This window comes from Chaetodon trifascialis, chromosome 8 (assembly GCF_039877785.1).
Source record: "Chaetodon trifascialis isolate fChaTrf1 chromosome 8, fChaTrf1.hap1, whole genome shotgun sequence".
Classification (NCBI taxonomy): Eukaryota; Metazoa; Chordata; class Actinopteri; order Chaetodontiformes; family Chaetodontidae; genus Chaetodon; species Chaetodon trifascialis.
This window is the reverse complement of record NC_092063.1, coordinates 14,336,488-14,351,694: the sequence shown is the minus strand read 5'-3', so window position 1 is coordinate 14,351,694 and position 15,207 is coordinate 14,336,488. Positions and strand designations below refer to the sequence as shown.

Sequence of the window (15,207 nt, the reverse complement as noted above, 5' to 3'; positions counted from 1 at the left end):
CAGATCTATGTACAGCAGCCTGTTCCACCTGTCCACACAACTCCTCAGCAGCAAGTATTAGCTACACAAACAGGTATGGAGCAGCGAGCTATGTCATTACCTCATCAAGGGGAGCAACCTCAGACTTATAAACCTCAACCAACAGGGGATCCTCGTGAGCAGACCATGATGCAACCACAACAACTGCAGCAACAGCTTCAGCAACAGAAAACTATGTTACTACAACAACAACAACAACAACAGCAACAAGCTTTACTGCTTGAGCAACATCAGACGTATGTCCAGCAACAGCTTGATCAGCAGCAACAAAAAGCGTTGCTACAACAGCAGCAGCAACAACAGGCCCAACTACAGCAGCATCAACTGGAGCAGCAGCAGCAAGCACTTAGACACATGCAGTTGTTGGATCAGCAGCAACAAACTCTTATTCAACAGCAAGAACAGCAACAAGGTGTTTTACAACAACAGCAACCACAACAACCACTTCTACAACATAAGGTAGAGCAACAGCAACAGCCTCCTTTACAGCAACAACAGCAGGGCCAGTTATATCAACAAATTGGACAACACCAAGGCGGAAAACAAGAACCAGAGAAGCAACAAATTGTATTGCAGCAGCCACCTCAGCAGACACAACAGCAAAAGGAACAGCAGTTGCAGCAGCAAGCCTTACTCCGACAAATGGAACAACAACAGCAACAAGCACTGATACAACAGCATTTGCAACAGCAGGCAATTTTACAACAGCATCAGCTGCAACAGAAAGTTCAGCTACAGCAACAGCAGCAGGAGCAGCAACAAGTGCAGCTCAAGCAGCAGATGGAGCAGCAGCAGCAAGCTCTGCTGCAACAACAGTTAGAACAACAGCATCAGCAGCAAGTACTGTTACAACAACAACAAGCAGAGAGGTTACAGCAACAGGCTCTGATACAGCAGCGGATTCAAGAGCAGCAACAAGCAGCCATCATTCAGCTTCAGCAAACAGAGAAGCAAGAGGCTGTGCCTATTCCACAAAGTAACAGTGAGCAGCAGATTCAGCAGCAGCCAACTGATGTACAGCATGCGTGTGTCCCACAACTAAACCCCTCTCAGTTTCCACCTCATGCCACTCTGACACAGCAGCAAGTAATGGAGCAACAGCAGCACGCAGCATTGATCCAACAGCAGCAAGCATTTGTTGCTCAGACTCAGCATCACACCTCTGTAATGGAACCTCATATCCCAGTTGGAGCTCCAGTTGGCACTGAGGTGATTCAGCACCAAACTCAAATTGTCTCACAGGCCCAGGTCCCCATGACCATTCAGAATACGCAAATCCCTGTCCCAACATCTGCTGTAGTCCCAGCTAAAGTCCTGGCCCAGCAGGAACAAAGTGAGGCTCATCCCCAGAACCAGGCTCAGGTCCCTGTCCAATTTATAGCCCAGTCCACAGTCCAAGCAGCTCAGGCTATGACTGATGCCCAAGTTACTCCTCCAGTGGCTGTGATCCAGGGACAGACACTCATCCAGACCCAGCAAATTCCTTTACAGACTAGTTATCCAGGACCTGCCACTCAAACACAGAGCCAAGTAACCTCTCAGCCATTAATCCAGACTCAGCCTCTGCACCTGACAATCAGTCAGTCACAGCCACCACATGGCCAGAGCCAACCTGTGGACATTCAGATGATGGGCCAACCAGGCCAAGCTGCTGTCCAGCCTCCAGCTGCAGTTACTTCAATTCCCAATCAGATCCAACATGAGACAGGACTCATGCAGCCGCAGCTCCAGCAACAAACTCACGTCCAGCCTCCTATCCAGGTGCATGCTCAGGCTGCTGCTGGCCTTTTGACCCCTCAGTATGTTCCTCAGCCAACCCACCAAGCCATGCCATCTGTACAACAGGATGTAACTCATATTACACAACAGAAGCAGCAACAAGAGCCATTACTGCAGTATCAGCAGATAATTCTGTCTCCTGGCTCAGCTGGAAGTGTTGGAACTACAACAGATAGCTTGAGTTCTGCAGTTGAACCTGCTAACTTTGTTGCCACTCCTCATCCTGTGCAGCATGCTGGACAAGCCTACGTTCCAGGCCAAACAAAGCTACATTCAGTTGTTCAGGCCCAGCAGCAGCCCCTAGGAAGCACTACTGACCCCTCAGTAATCCAGCCCATGTCCCAGCCTACTATGCCCCAGTCGACGGGGCAGTATCAGCAACAGCTACAGAAGCTTTCTCAAGTGCAGCAACCCCTTGCTCCACCTCCTGCACAGGCACAGATTCTGTCACAGCCCATCCCAACCCCCATCCAGCAACCACTTCCTCCAAAGCAGGCTTTGATACCCCTTGATGAGAGTCAGCTGCCCACACCTGCTTCACATCTGGTGACACATGCTGCTGCACAGATAGCCTCCAGTAATGTGCCTGGGCCTCAGTCCCAGAACAGGACCCTGCCCCTCTATAGTCATCTAGTGGCAGCCCCCCCTGTGTCTCCGCAGCACCAAGCCAAGCAGATGCTTCCAGCTCACACTCACACACAAACCAGTATTCAGGCCCAAACACACTCCCAGACACAGACTCACGTTCAGACACAGGCTCATTCTCACACTCAGACACACTCCGAGATGCCTATTGCTGAACAGCCTGCCCTGCCCCATGCTGTCTTTCCTGCACAACAAATGCCCCTCAGCCCCTCTCATACTTCATGTCCCCCAACATCACTACCATCTCTTCCCTCCCTACCATCCTACCATCCTGCTGCTGCCCCTGTGCCAGAGCTGCCTACATCTCCACCAGCGGCCCAGGTAACCTTACCAGGGCAGGCCGACTCTATACCCACCTCTCCTCCGCCTGTCACTACTCTACAATTGCTTGATTCTAATGCCCCAAAACTGCCCCAAGCCTCGCTGCAAGACTGTGACCTTTCCCTGCTGGGCATTGCTCAGGTACAGGAAGAATGAGAGTTTGCTGTTTTAATTAAGAAATAATTTTAATTTGCTGACATACTGGCAGAATGATTGAGGATACTGCTATCTAATTAATTGAAAAAGCTGTGACTGCATTTTTGATTCAAACTAACAAATTTTAATTCTTGAAATATGAGTCCATTCATAGAACAGTAGAAGTGTTATTAAATGTAATATTATTCTATATTACATTCCAGCTTTGCATGCGTTGCGTGTTACTAATGATTTTGTTGTTTGTTTGTTTTTTTTCCTGTGTACCTGCGTACTTCTTTGTGTCTGTGTTCATATTACTCTACAGGATGGTCCGTACCTGTCAAGTACAGAACGTCACTCTTCATCAGGGTATGTCCGATATCATTACTGTCCAGTGTTAACTCTGTTTACCAGTAATATGTCCACTCGTCCAGACAAAAGCTATATGACTACTGGAAGATTGTCAAAGCCTTAATTGGAAACAGCTTAACATGGCAAAAGAATGTAGATGTTAAGTGTAATTTGAGTTTTATGAGTCTAAGCATATTGGGCCATATATTCATATTCTATTCATCTCTTATTTTTTCCTGTGTCATACAAGTGTTGCATGTTGGATTTATCAAACTCTCTTAACTGGAAGAAACTTGTCTTAAGTCACTCCAAACAATTAGAACATATTGATCATTGATAGTGCAGCTATCAATGACATGTTATCAGAGCAGCGCTGCACTGTGACAAAAATAAAAAGGGGTGGTTTAACCTGCAGGATGCAGAAAGCCACTGCAGTAGCAGTAAATTAGTATTTAAAAACATCTTTCTGAAGCAAAGACTAATATGAGGGGTGATCATGTGACTGTCACAAAGATATTGGATAAGACAGTCTTCTTAGCAACTATTGTAATGTTTTCAATTCTGCAAAAAAAATGCTAATAAAAATCATATATTCTTTAAAAACCCATTAAATTAGCAAGCTATGATGATGAGTTGATAAAGAAACATTTATTTTTCATTACATTTGTGCATGTTACATTTTTTTTAAGTTCATTTGGGCATCATATTTAAACTCATTCAGAGAAAAGCATTATGATTTCATGATCTATAGTGATCTGTATATGACTCCTAGGACAGGTCTGGACCACTCATAGATTTCATTCTTACCTAAGAGAGAATTCCAAGGAAATGCCACAAATTCTCTTCAATTACTTGTGCATGTCAGAACAAATCTGTTCGTACCAGTAGTTCTTGCATGAGGCCCATTGTTTGTCTGTATCGCCATACCTACAGAGTGGTTAACAGTCTCCTCCAGTATACCTGTATATTGAGTTCAGATCTATGTTGTATTCTAAAATATTCAAATGAACAGCATGCTGGTAATAAACTATGTATCACGTGTGCATGTTTGGCTTTTAGATAATGTTCTTATTTTCAGTACTCACATGCAGTGCAGTTGCAGTATGTGGTCAGTGTCTCGCTCTTGAACCTGTCATTTACAGGACAATTACACTTGGATACTACCTTACCTCCCACAGGTCAGTTCCAGCTAATGGAGAAGAGACTCTTCAGCTCTTGGCCAATGGGAAGTTAGAGAAATTAAAGACTCAGAGAAGAGCTTCCTGTCAGAGGCCTGAGAAAGTTTCTCATCAGTTTCAACTGAGTATGCTCCAGGTGAAGATATGACAGCCATCTATACAACCACCCACGCTACTCAATTTGTGCATACCAATAGATCTTGAAAAGGACCAGTATATAATGTTCATTTGTCTTGTCCTTCCTAGGTGTCCGGCAGTGGGGACAATATGGTGGAATGCCAGTTGGAGACCCATAGCAACAAGATGGTGACATTTAAATTTGACATTGAAGGGGACGCACCTGAGGACATAGCAGATTACATGGTAGACCACTCATGTATTACTCTAGTCTGCGTTGCTTGCAGTAATCATTCTATGTCTTACTAATTGCTGTTTGGTTGCATTTTGTTTGTAGGTAGAGGAGGACTTTGTCCTTGACGTAGAGAAAGAGAAATTTGTTGAGGAGCTCAGAGCCATAGTTAAGAAAGCTCATGAAATTCTTCAAACACATTCACTGGTATGTTCATTTCCATATTCCCATTTATCCTCTCTTAGTTTTCTGTCTTTGATTGAATGATGATGAATTTGAATCTTAATGTGTTTATTAGACTGGATCAACTGACCAGCTGCATGTGAGCACTCCCACAAGCTCTTCAAGTGAGATCTGAATATACTGTTTCTTATTCACAAAAATAGTGGCACTATAGCATGAGAAAATGCTGTATGTTCTATAACTTGTTATAACCAGTAAAATATCCTTACTGATTTTCAGTGGACTCAGTACCCCATTCCTCACCAGTGGGACGCTGGCGCTTCTTTATCAACCAGACCATCCGACATAGAGACTCTCTGTCAAGCCAGGGAGCAGCCACACCACCACCCACCTCAGAGATAAGGATACCTCAGTCTCCTAAAACAGAGAAAGGTAAGCTCTACCCAGGTCAGTTTTAACGCTGTGGCTTATTAACATGACTGACTTGGCAGCATAACAGAAACTAACCATGTGTTCCTCTTTGCGGCTTAGAAAGTGAAGGATCCCAAAGTGTGGAGTCCTTGACTGGATTGGCCTCTCCTCCCTGCCCCACCCTTTCTGCCACCTCCCCTCCAGTCTCCACTGCCTCAGCACCTGCCTCCATGGCCCCCTCAGCCACTGTTGCCCCAGCTCCTAACACCACTGCTTCTGAAAGCATCTCTGCACCAGCCTCCACTCTGGAAGCCTCTGTCCCTGTCACTGCTTCAGGTGGTCTTGAGCACCACACCTCAGCCTCTGTTGACCAAATTCCCAGTGCTCCCTCATCCATAGCAATACCTGCTGCTGCTAACCTCCCCACCCTGTCCGCTGCTCCTTCTGTTGTGTCTCCCACACCCACCACCATTCTGCCAGATGTGCTCTCTTCTCCTGGAACCAGTGGTTGCTCTATTGTAGGTCAAAGTATAGGAGACACAGTGATTACTGCTCCAAGGTCATGTGCAGTGGACCTGTCTTCAACCTCTTTTCATTCCCCTCCTCCTGCTACTGCTGCAGTGATCTCTTCTGCGGTAAGCCAACATGGCATGGAGCAGCAGCAGACACTCACTCAGGTGGCCAAACCAGTCCCACAACAACCACAGTCACAGCCTGCATTACAGCAGCAGGTACCGGCTGTTCAACAGCAATTGCAGGCAATGCAGTTGGAACAACAGGCACAACAGATACAGCAGGCAACACCACAGCAGCAGCTGCAATCACAACATCAAGCCTACCAGGAGCAGATTCAGCTGCAGCAGGAACGAGCACTGCAACAGTCTCTCCAGCAGTTACAACATCAGCAGCTAATGCAGAAACAAATACCACTTCAACAACAACTGACTGATGTGCAGGTGCTGCCTCGGCCAGGTCATACAGAGTTGTTACAGCAGTCTGTGCCTCTGCAGCAGTTTCTGCCCCCAATATCCCTACAGCAGACCCAACAACCCCTTCCTCAGCAGCAAACACAACAGTATGCCCCTCAGTTGCTGCAGCAGCCTCAGTTGCAGCAGTTACCACAGCAGGTTATGCCACCTCAAGCTGCTGTAGTGCCCCAACAGCAGGCCCACATTGATCACCAGCAGCAGCAACAGTTAAACCTACAACAGACAATACACTTACAGCAACAGCAAATGGTGCAGCAGCAGCTACAGCAGCAGCAACATCAGCTGTTTATGGGTGCTGTGGCTTTAAAGTCGGATCAAAGCCAAATGCTGCCCCTGTCAATTAGTCAACAGTTCCTTCAACAACAGCCACAGCTAAATGTTAGCTCTGTTCCGCCACAGCAGGTTGCACAACAAGCCCAAGTCCCTGCTGAGCTGGTGCAACAACATATACAGTCACAGATACAGCTGCAACACATGGAGCAGCAACAAGAGGTGGTTAAAGCCATGGAGACACCCCAGAAACAGCAGCATTTTCCGCTGCAGAAGCAGTCCTCTTTACAGATGTCCGAGTCAGAGGTGTCCACAGGAGAGACAAGTGTCACAGAGGACACGTGCAGCTACTCCACCCCTTTTCACCCTACCTCGGACTCCTCTCTCCCGCCTCTCCATCTGGCCACCGCTGATGCCCCTGTACCCGCCCTCTCCCTCACAATGACGCCATCACCTGCTCAGCCCTCCTCTGTGGCCGAGTCAGACAGTGAAGGCCCCCCCAAAATTGAATTTGTAGACAACCGCATAAAGACTTTGGATGAAAAGCTGAGGAACTTGTTGTATCAGGAGTACAGCAGTGGGGCAGCGCCAGCTGGCGGAACTGCCTCTGGTCCTACATCAGCTGCCTCCACATCAGCAGGAGGAGACGAGTCATCTGAGCCACAGTCAATCCATCACTTGTCTTTCCCCCCACCTGCCTCCTCCTCAGATACATCCCCTCACTCCTCATCCTCCACTACCTCCTCCACCACCTCCCGTTCCTCCTCCACCTCCCCTGACCCAGAGAGGGATGGAATAGGAGAGGAAACGTCTTCAGAAGTGCCCAACTTTGCAGAGCTGGGTCCGGTGGAGCAACAACCTGGCCCATCTCTCCCCTCCACCTCAGCCTCGTCCACCCCGCCTACCTCTTTCCTGCCTCCCAATCAGGATGACTCTGCCGGGCCCCAGCGGCCACCTGTACCAGGAGAACCAACCATTCTTGTGAGTGAATACCACAGAGTAGATTTTGAGTAAATTCTCCTATCAATTTTGTCTTTGACTGGGCTCAATTTAGATTATTTGATTTTTTATATATTTTAGTGTATAGCTGTGTCAATGTGACTCCACTTGGTTCTTTTTCAGCTGTCTGTGATATTTGTTATATTTAAATGTTTGAGTATCTCCATTTTGAATGTCTCAACTCCATGCAGCCACTCTTAATTGTCTTAACTGTTCTAGGCTGTACCCCCACATTCTGACACCAGTACCACTGGAGATGCATCGTGGCCCCCCAATCAACATCCGATCCCCCTCCGGCATGGACAGCAGAAGCACAATGCAGGAGGTGGATATTTTGGCCTAAACCTGACATGTCCTAGTATCAGAAATCCTGTTAGCAAGAAATCCTGGACTCGCAAATTCAAAAACTGGGCGTGCAAACTGCGCCACTCCGCCAGCTTGTTCAAGAAGCCCAGAGTCCAGCAAGGTAGCGTCCTCTTAGGGAGCGAGCAAGCGCGCGAGAGAGAGAGCGAGAGAGAGAGAGAATGGGATGTTGGGGCATGGACCTAAATCTAATATCTAGTACTAGTTTTAACATAGTAACATACCTTTCTTAACCATCAGGCATTAATAACTGTTAATGTTAAACAATGTTACAGCTAATAAATCCTGTTTTTGTATATTGTGACAATAGTCTCCATGTAATGTCAGTGTTGACATCACTACATACATTATTGGTTTTTTTTTTTTGTTTTGTTTGTTTCCCTGAATTTCTTTTTGCTTAATTTAATTTTCTTGGCAATCTTTCTTTTTGCATGGGTTGCTCACTCAGGGGCGAGAACAGTGGAAAGTAGAGGAGGGTGGAAGATTGGCGCAGTGTAGGAAGAGGTTGGCATCAGAAATCTGATGCCCATCCCAGTGCTGATGAGCTCTGGAGTAAAGCCCAGCTGTGCCTGTGCCCAGGACATAACCCTTCACATGACACCCCCCTTTTTTGTCCCAAGTCCGCAAGCATTGCCAGCAGCAACCATCTCACCTCCTCACCCCCACCTGCCGGCTCAGTGTAGACAGCACCGTGCAACTCACGTCATAACACAGATAAGATAGACGCTAAGTTGCTAAGCTGATAATATGTAATCAGTTGTCATTCAGAATATGTGTGCACTTTCTTTGTCAGCTCATACAGTATAGCATTGCTACAGTAGACTCTACTATAGGCTGAAGTTGTAATAGATGCATTTATGAATATTACTTTTTCCTTTCATTTGCATAATTTCTAGCATATATTGTGCACATTACCCAGGGCTTAAAAGCTACTGTCAGGTTCTGTTGTACATAGGAAGGCTTTTCATATGTTATAGTGTTCCAGCCATCTTGCATGTGTTTGTGTTTATTTGTGTAATATGTGTAACTAGCTCAGAGCTTTTTTTTGCTACAAGTGTGCATGCATGAGCACCTATGTTATGTTCTACACAAGTGACTAATAATGGATCGTTATCTGTAAGTAACACCTATATTAAGGCTGCATACTGTATGTATATGTTGGTCAGAAATTATGTATAGACTTTGTTAATGTAGTAATCCCAAATATCAGACACACTGAACAATATCACTCGGATCTGAGCCCAGATCTCAGATGTGATATTGGGCTTTGTTGTGAGAATGAGAGAGTGGATGTGTGGGTGGGTGGGGGTACACTGTTGTTAACATTCAACTGTCATTTCACAATATGTTTTTATTTTTATTGAATGACTTACTATCTGTGTTTTTAATGAAACAATCATTTACCACCCCTTCCCACACGCCCATTGCATATTTCTCTTAAGCATGTATACATCCACAACAACTTACACTTATTCTTCAGTTTTTTGTTTATAATTTAGAAAAATGACAAAACTCAACATATGTTTACACATTTCATAGACTTGCATGCAAGCCATGTCAGTCAGAAGCTGATGATGTGTGACATTGGTGGATGATTTCTAACACGATGCCTTTGTGTTCGTGCCCCATGTCTATGTGTGTGCATCTCCATGTCTCTCTGTCTTGTACATTTTTCTGTGTCTGTTACTTTTGTGTTTGTCTACTTTGTCATTTATGTGCTCTTTCTACCCGTCTCTCTGTGTTCCTGTCTCTGGTCCTTGTCTGCCCTTTTTGTTTTTTATCCCCATCTCTTTATCAGATGGACGGTGCAGCAGTCAGGCACTTGAAGAGAAGGAGGCGCCACCGCTAAATCCACCTCAGTCACGCAAAGGACGATTTCAGGTAGGAGCAGCTACTGTTTTTTTCTTTGTCACTCATTCGTCTGAACCTTCATTTCAGTCTGGACATGCAGCTAATGTCCACCACGTCCTCTGCCATCAGGTGACTCCAGTGCCCCAGTCCTCTGTGCCGTCAGGCCATGGTAGCACTCACAGGAAAGTGGGACGCTTCTCTGTAACGCAGACTGAGACTAAGAAAGAGGACAGGCAGACTGACAGCTCCCCGGTGTCTCCTGATTTGGAGAGGGAGAGGAGGAGATCTCGGGCAAAGGAGGGAGAGAAAGAAGAAAGTAAAAGGACCCCAGCAATGGCTCACCTGCCTCGAGGTCATGGGCATAGCCACTCACCCCTGGGCAGCAGCGATGACGATGATGAGAGTGAGCTGGAGGATGAAGACCTGAGAAAAGAGCTACACAAGCTCAGAGAGAAGTAAGTCAGTGAGAGGGAGGATTAAATTCCATCATTGTAGAGTTTAGAGTCTTGTTAATTGTTGTTATTTTTTTTCCATTTGCATTTTCAGCTCATGATTCTACTAAGCCTCAGAATTCTCAGCACCTTCTTTCCGTTTTCTCTCTCTTGCTCTGTAGACACATCAAAGAGGTGGTATCCCTTCAGGCCCAGCAGAACAGAGAGCTGCAGGAACTGTACAGACAGCTACGTTCCCTCAAAGACCAAAGGCAGAGCCTGCCTGCCTCCCTGTCCCGAACCCCTCCTCTTCCCACGGCAGCTCCTGTGCTCTCTCCTCGTAGGCCCAGGCCAGCCAAAATCAAGCTCCGGCCCCGGCCTCACTCTCACATGGATAATAATGGAGTTACACACTCTGGTAAGGCTGTTTTTTTAAAAATCAGTCCTTTCTCTTTTTTCTGTTGCTTGCTATCTGCGTAACCATTTCTTGTCTGTCTGTCTCGTCTAGGGATTCAGCAGTCGAGTAGTTTCTCAGGTGGTGAACAGAGTAGACTGCCTCTTTACTGCAACCCAGAGCACCACACTTCACTACCTGCTAAAAGAGGTACGGCTTCACCTGGATATATCAAGACAACACATAACTGAGTGAGTGGTATGTGGTATGTGGTATGATGCATCCCCTTTCTTTTCCACAGATCACAGTCCACTAAGAAAAAGCACATTCACAGATGAGCTACACAAACTTGTTGATAATTGGACAAAGGAGCCGGTGGGCCCCTCCCTGCCCAAGCCTTCACTGAATCAGATCAAACAGATTCAGCAGGTGCAGGAGTTGGGGGGCTGGAGCCAGCAGACTGAGGTAGCACTACTATAATACACATGCATCCATTTTTTGAATAAAATAACCTTAAATATACGGTCAGACGGATTGTTGATGTTTTATCATGAATGCTGCGGAGTGAAAGATGATTAAAGGAACGAAGACAGCATTCAGTTGATTCTAATGAAGAGTAGCAAAAGAGTTTAGAGCAGAAAAGGCAGAAACATTTCGGATGAGTTTCATTTGTTTCAAGAGTCAACAGTACCAAAGTCTTATTTTTTGCGGTAATGTTCCTTTACCAGTCATTATTATATTCCATACAGATGGCTCCACCGGGGTGGTTTCCAGTGGCACCACTGAACCCCCAGGCCCCCTCGACCCCTGCCAGCTTGCCTGTGGCAGCCCCTTCCCATTACACAGGTGGAGGGAGCCTGTCCACCCTGCACTCTCCAGGACCACCAACACAAACGCACATGGCTCAAGGGCCACAGATGCAGCAAAGTTTACACATCCATCAGTCTCTCCCCCTCCAGCAGATGGCCTATCAGCAGTCCCCACTCCGACAGCAGATACCGCAGCCCCGGATGCAAACTCCCATACAGTCTCAGTCAGTACCACAGACACAGCCCATCACCCAGCTGCCCCACTCACCACCTCAAAGCCAACCGCTGCTGCCTTCCCAAATGCCCACATCTCCAGTGTCCACGGCCGCGCCTCTGCTGCATGCCAGTGGCGCCACTGCACCCACAGATAGCGCCTCTGCTACTGGGGGGACATTTTGCTCATGTTCCTCATCCTCTTCCACCTCTTCCTCTTCTTGCTCTACTGCTGCTCTACCTTCCAGTGCCAAAATTCACCCAACAACCCCCACCTCTACTCTTCCTCTTGGACAGAAATGAAACCAAGGTGAAGTGTAAGGTCAATATGAAGGTGTAAGAGGTGGAAATGCTAAGTGGATCGGGACGTAAAAGCAGATCCATTTGGAGTGTTAGTTTTGTGTATGCATGAGAGAGTTGTGACTGCAATGAATATATGGATTCCAGTGTACTTCTGGGTGAGATGGGGAGTGAATGTGAGAGACGGTAGATTCTAGCATGTACAGAGAGAGGGTAACATGGAGCACAGCGGCTGGGGTTTATGAATTCTGGTATGTTTGGCTGTTGAGATGTATAAATTCTTAAATGTATGAGTGTGTGCGTTTATGAGTGTGGGTGAATGTTTATGGATTCTCCGAGTACATATCCCTTATGTCCTTTTACACAAATTAACGTTTGTGTTTTTGTTTTGAAACCAACTCAGTTGGACCTGAACTCTCCCCAAGCAGAGACAAGAACAAAATATTTGACAGTGTGTTGACATTTTTTGTTTAATTTGTCAATGCTTACAGTGAAAGGACTATCAATTTTAAAAGTGCAATTAGTAATGGTCATCGGAATTGATCAGCATGTATTGTATGGATTTGTCTGTAAGGCATAAAATATTTTTGTAAAAGCACATTGATAAAAACCAGACACATAGAGAATCTCGTCATGATCGTTACATGATCTTTTAAAACTAGGCCTATGGCACAAGTTTCAATGGGCTATGAAAAAATTTAACAGCAGCATGTTACACAGTAGAGCACGACAAAGTTATCAGGCTGCCATCATTACCACAATGCGATCAGGCACACCGGTACAGCATGTGCTTCCTTTGTATTATTTTATGTTTAGCAGTTGTAACATAGAAACAGTCTGAATTACCATGAGTGATGTGATATAAATTGAGATGAATTCATAATATGATGGCAAATTGAAATATGCCATCTACATTCAGTGGATACCTGGGTACACTCGCCCAAGACTGCATGACCTTATGACTAACGTGACTTGCCTGAGTGCAAACTGCTTGCACTTTTTCATGAATCTCACATTTACTATTTGCAGCCTACTGAAATGATTCATGCGTCATGGGTAAATTTGTTTTCAGTATGATATGCTTTCACATTTGACATTTTTGCTTTCAGTTTGAGCTCTGCATATCAAAGTATATCACGGTGTCATGCTGAGTAGGACTGTGAAGAAGAAAAAAACTGCCAAGTTATAATGGACTGGGGAGACCATATGGGATGTTCCCATATTGCCTTTTAAAATTACTGCATTTGTGTTGGCGTGTGAGTGTTTTTCTGTGTGACAAAGCTTTGTGATGTCCCATGGTATATTGCGTTATAAATTGCATCCCTGTTTCTTTCATTCAAAGCGGCCTCTCAAATGTCACTGTACCCAACTGAAAATGTTTACTCTGCCTATGTATTGGCTTGTTTGGGCTTGTTTCCCCAAGAAGCAGAACAAGTGAGAAGTTAGACCATAAACATCGATGTCCAGCACCGTTGTGAGATCCTCACTTGGCTATTTGTCAATTTTGTTCAGCGTTTGATAAACAGACCTATTTCAATTGTGAGCTACTCATTCTTTGACCATAGGCGGTCAGTGTGAATGCATCTGTCAGAAGCTGAATTGTGGGCCATAACTGTGCTTTATGCACACTGCAAAAGGTTTACTCTAGTCAAAAATGTTCAGTTCCTCTACTTCTAAACTGATTTCATTTGTAGATGCAGAGATACACAGAGGAATATATCAGCAGCAGATATATTACTGTACATTTTATTGGGTTATCAGTGCACTTAGCCATATACACATTTGACCATTGATGGTCAGGCGTTATACACTTTTTGGGATAATAAGTAGCCTGTAGACAAAGCAGCATTTCTGTTTTATTAATGATAGAGAAATTGTGTGCCACTGAAAACAGGAGATTGTACCAGCTGTTAAAGACTGCTAAATGTGAGTCAAAGACATCTAAAACATGAATTGTGAAAGAGAAATAGTTTGTGCTAAAGGGTATGGTTGTTCAGAAACCACAATTGCATAATCTAGAATATAACAATGATTTTCTGTATTTGTTGCTTTCCAAGACAACCCACATTGTCACCGAGATGTAGTTCATTATTAGTGAAGGTGAGATACTGTGCTGTCATGTCTGATACTAACATGTTGACTGCAAGCTACAGCTTAATGATCATTATTCATGATGTGGAGCTGGCTTTGTCCTTGAAGTGTTACCAAAATGTTATCTAAAAGATAAAGATTATTTTTGTATTTTGAAATGGGGTTGTACAAATTGTAAAATTGTGTTCTCATCATTATAAATCTGAGGTTATTTGAAACTAGAAAACACTGGTTTTCATCCCTGTTTACATGGGACTCCCCTGCCTTGATATACCTCTCTGAGTCCTGACTGGGCAGCGTCATTTAAGATTATATTCAGAGAATTTTTTGGTCATTTTTGACATCTTAGATCAGTTTCAAATCACAGCAGCCTGAAAGATACATAAAATAAGGGTGTAAGCCTTCTTGCTGAGCTGCATTTCAGATTTAATAAATTTTAAAATTAACACAACAAAAATTTGGGGAGTCCCAAAATGGCATTAATGAGAACCAACGATGAAAAGACATTTTGGCAGAGAAACCTCAAAAGAAAAAGTATGTTGCTGATGATTTAGCCTATGTAAATTGTAACTAATTCAACTGTTGATTTTATTTATGTTTTGTAACTAATCAAAATAAATGATGTTAAACATCAAATTATGACATCGTGTGGATCATTTTTAATGGTACACCACAATGATTGCAAATATTTCAATGTTTAGGTAGGGATCCATCACAATAAATATCATGTCTGCTTTTGTTAAAGATTAAAGTTATGTCATTATTGCAATCAAACTAACACGAAACGGCTCTAACAAACAGTAGAAACCAGGAGGCATTTACGAAATGTGAACCGCATTAGCACATAATGGTATGAAATTATAATAATATGATTATTCAAATAAGCTGATGACATTTTCAGTTTGATCCATTAGAAGCAAGCTGGTTATCTGGTTGAAAGAAAAATGGGAACTCTGGCAACTATGGTGGGGTGTGTAGTAAGGCAAATGTGATTTTTAGCAAAGTAACTATATAAGCAAAGACACAAGATTGGTATAATAGGATTTGGAAATAATGAATGAATAGTGAATGAATTCAAAAATGACATTTTCTATTAAATAATGCAT

At 44.5% G+C, this 15,207-nt stretch overlaps 1 protein-coding gene across 6 annotated transcripts in view; it reads left to right on the top strand.

Annotated features, from left to right (window-relative positions):
- Positions 1 to 14,740, top strand: part of wnk3 (WNK lysine deficient protein kinase 3) — a 38,818-nt gene extending 24,078 nt beyond the window's left edge. For 3 of the 6 annotated variants that reach the window (XM_070969581.1, XM_070969582.1, XM_070969580.1), the window contains exons 11-24: positions 3,245 to 3,288; positions 4,449 to 4,584; positions 4,695 to 4,811; positions 4,903 to 5,004; positions 5,096 to 5,144; positions 5,260 to 5,412; positions 5,512 to 7,631; positions 7,869 to 8,115; positions 9,811 to 9,893; positions 9,993 to 10,318; positions 10,477 to 10,712; positions 10,803 to 10,898; positions 10,990 to 11,153; positions 11,438 to 14,740. In XM_070969581.1, coding sequence (XP_070825682.1) covers positions 3,245 to 3,288; positions 4,449 to 4,584; positions 4,695 to 4,811; positions 4,903 to 5,004; positions 5,096 to 5,144; positions 5,260 to 5,412; positions 5,512 to 7,631; positions 7,869 to 8,115; positions 9,811 to 9,893; positions 9,993 to 10,318; positions 10,477 to 10,712; positions 10,803 to 10,898; positions 10,990 to 11,153; positions 11,438 to 12,013 — 4,449 coding nt within the window. In that variant the 3' untranslated portion in view covers positions 12,014 to 14,740. Of the gene's footprint in view, positions 1 to 548; positions 2,926 to 3,244; positions 3,289 to 4,448; positions 4,585 to 4,694; positions 4,812 to 4,902; positions 5,005 to 5,095; positions 5,145 to 5,259; positions 5,413 to 5,511; positions 7,632 to 7,868; positions 8,116 to 9,810; positions 9,894 to 9,992; positions 10,319 to 10,476; positions 10,713 to 10,802; positions 10,940 to 10,989; positions 11,154 to 11,437 lie in introns of those variants that run through there. The other 3 variants (XM_070969583.1, XM_070969579.1, XM_070969584.1) reach the window with 3 other exon arrangements.
- Positions 14,741 to 15,207: the final 467 nt, after the last annotated feature.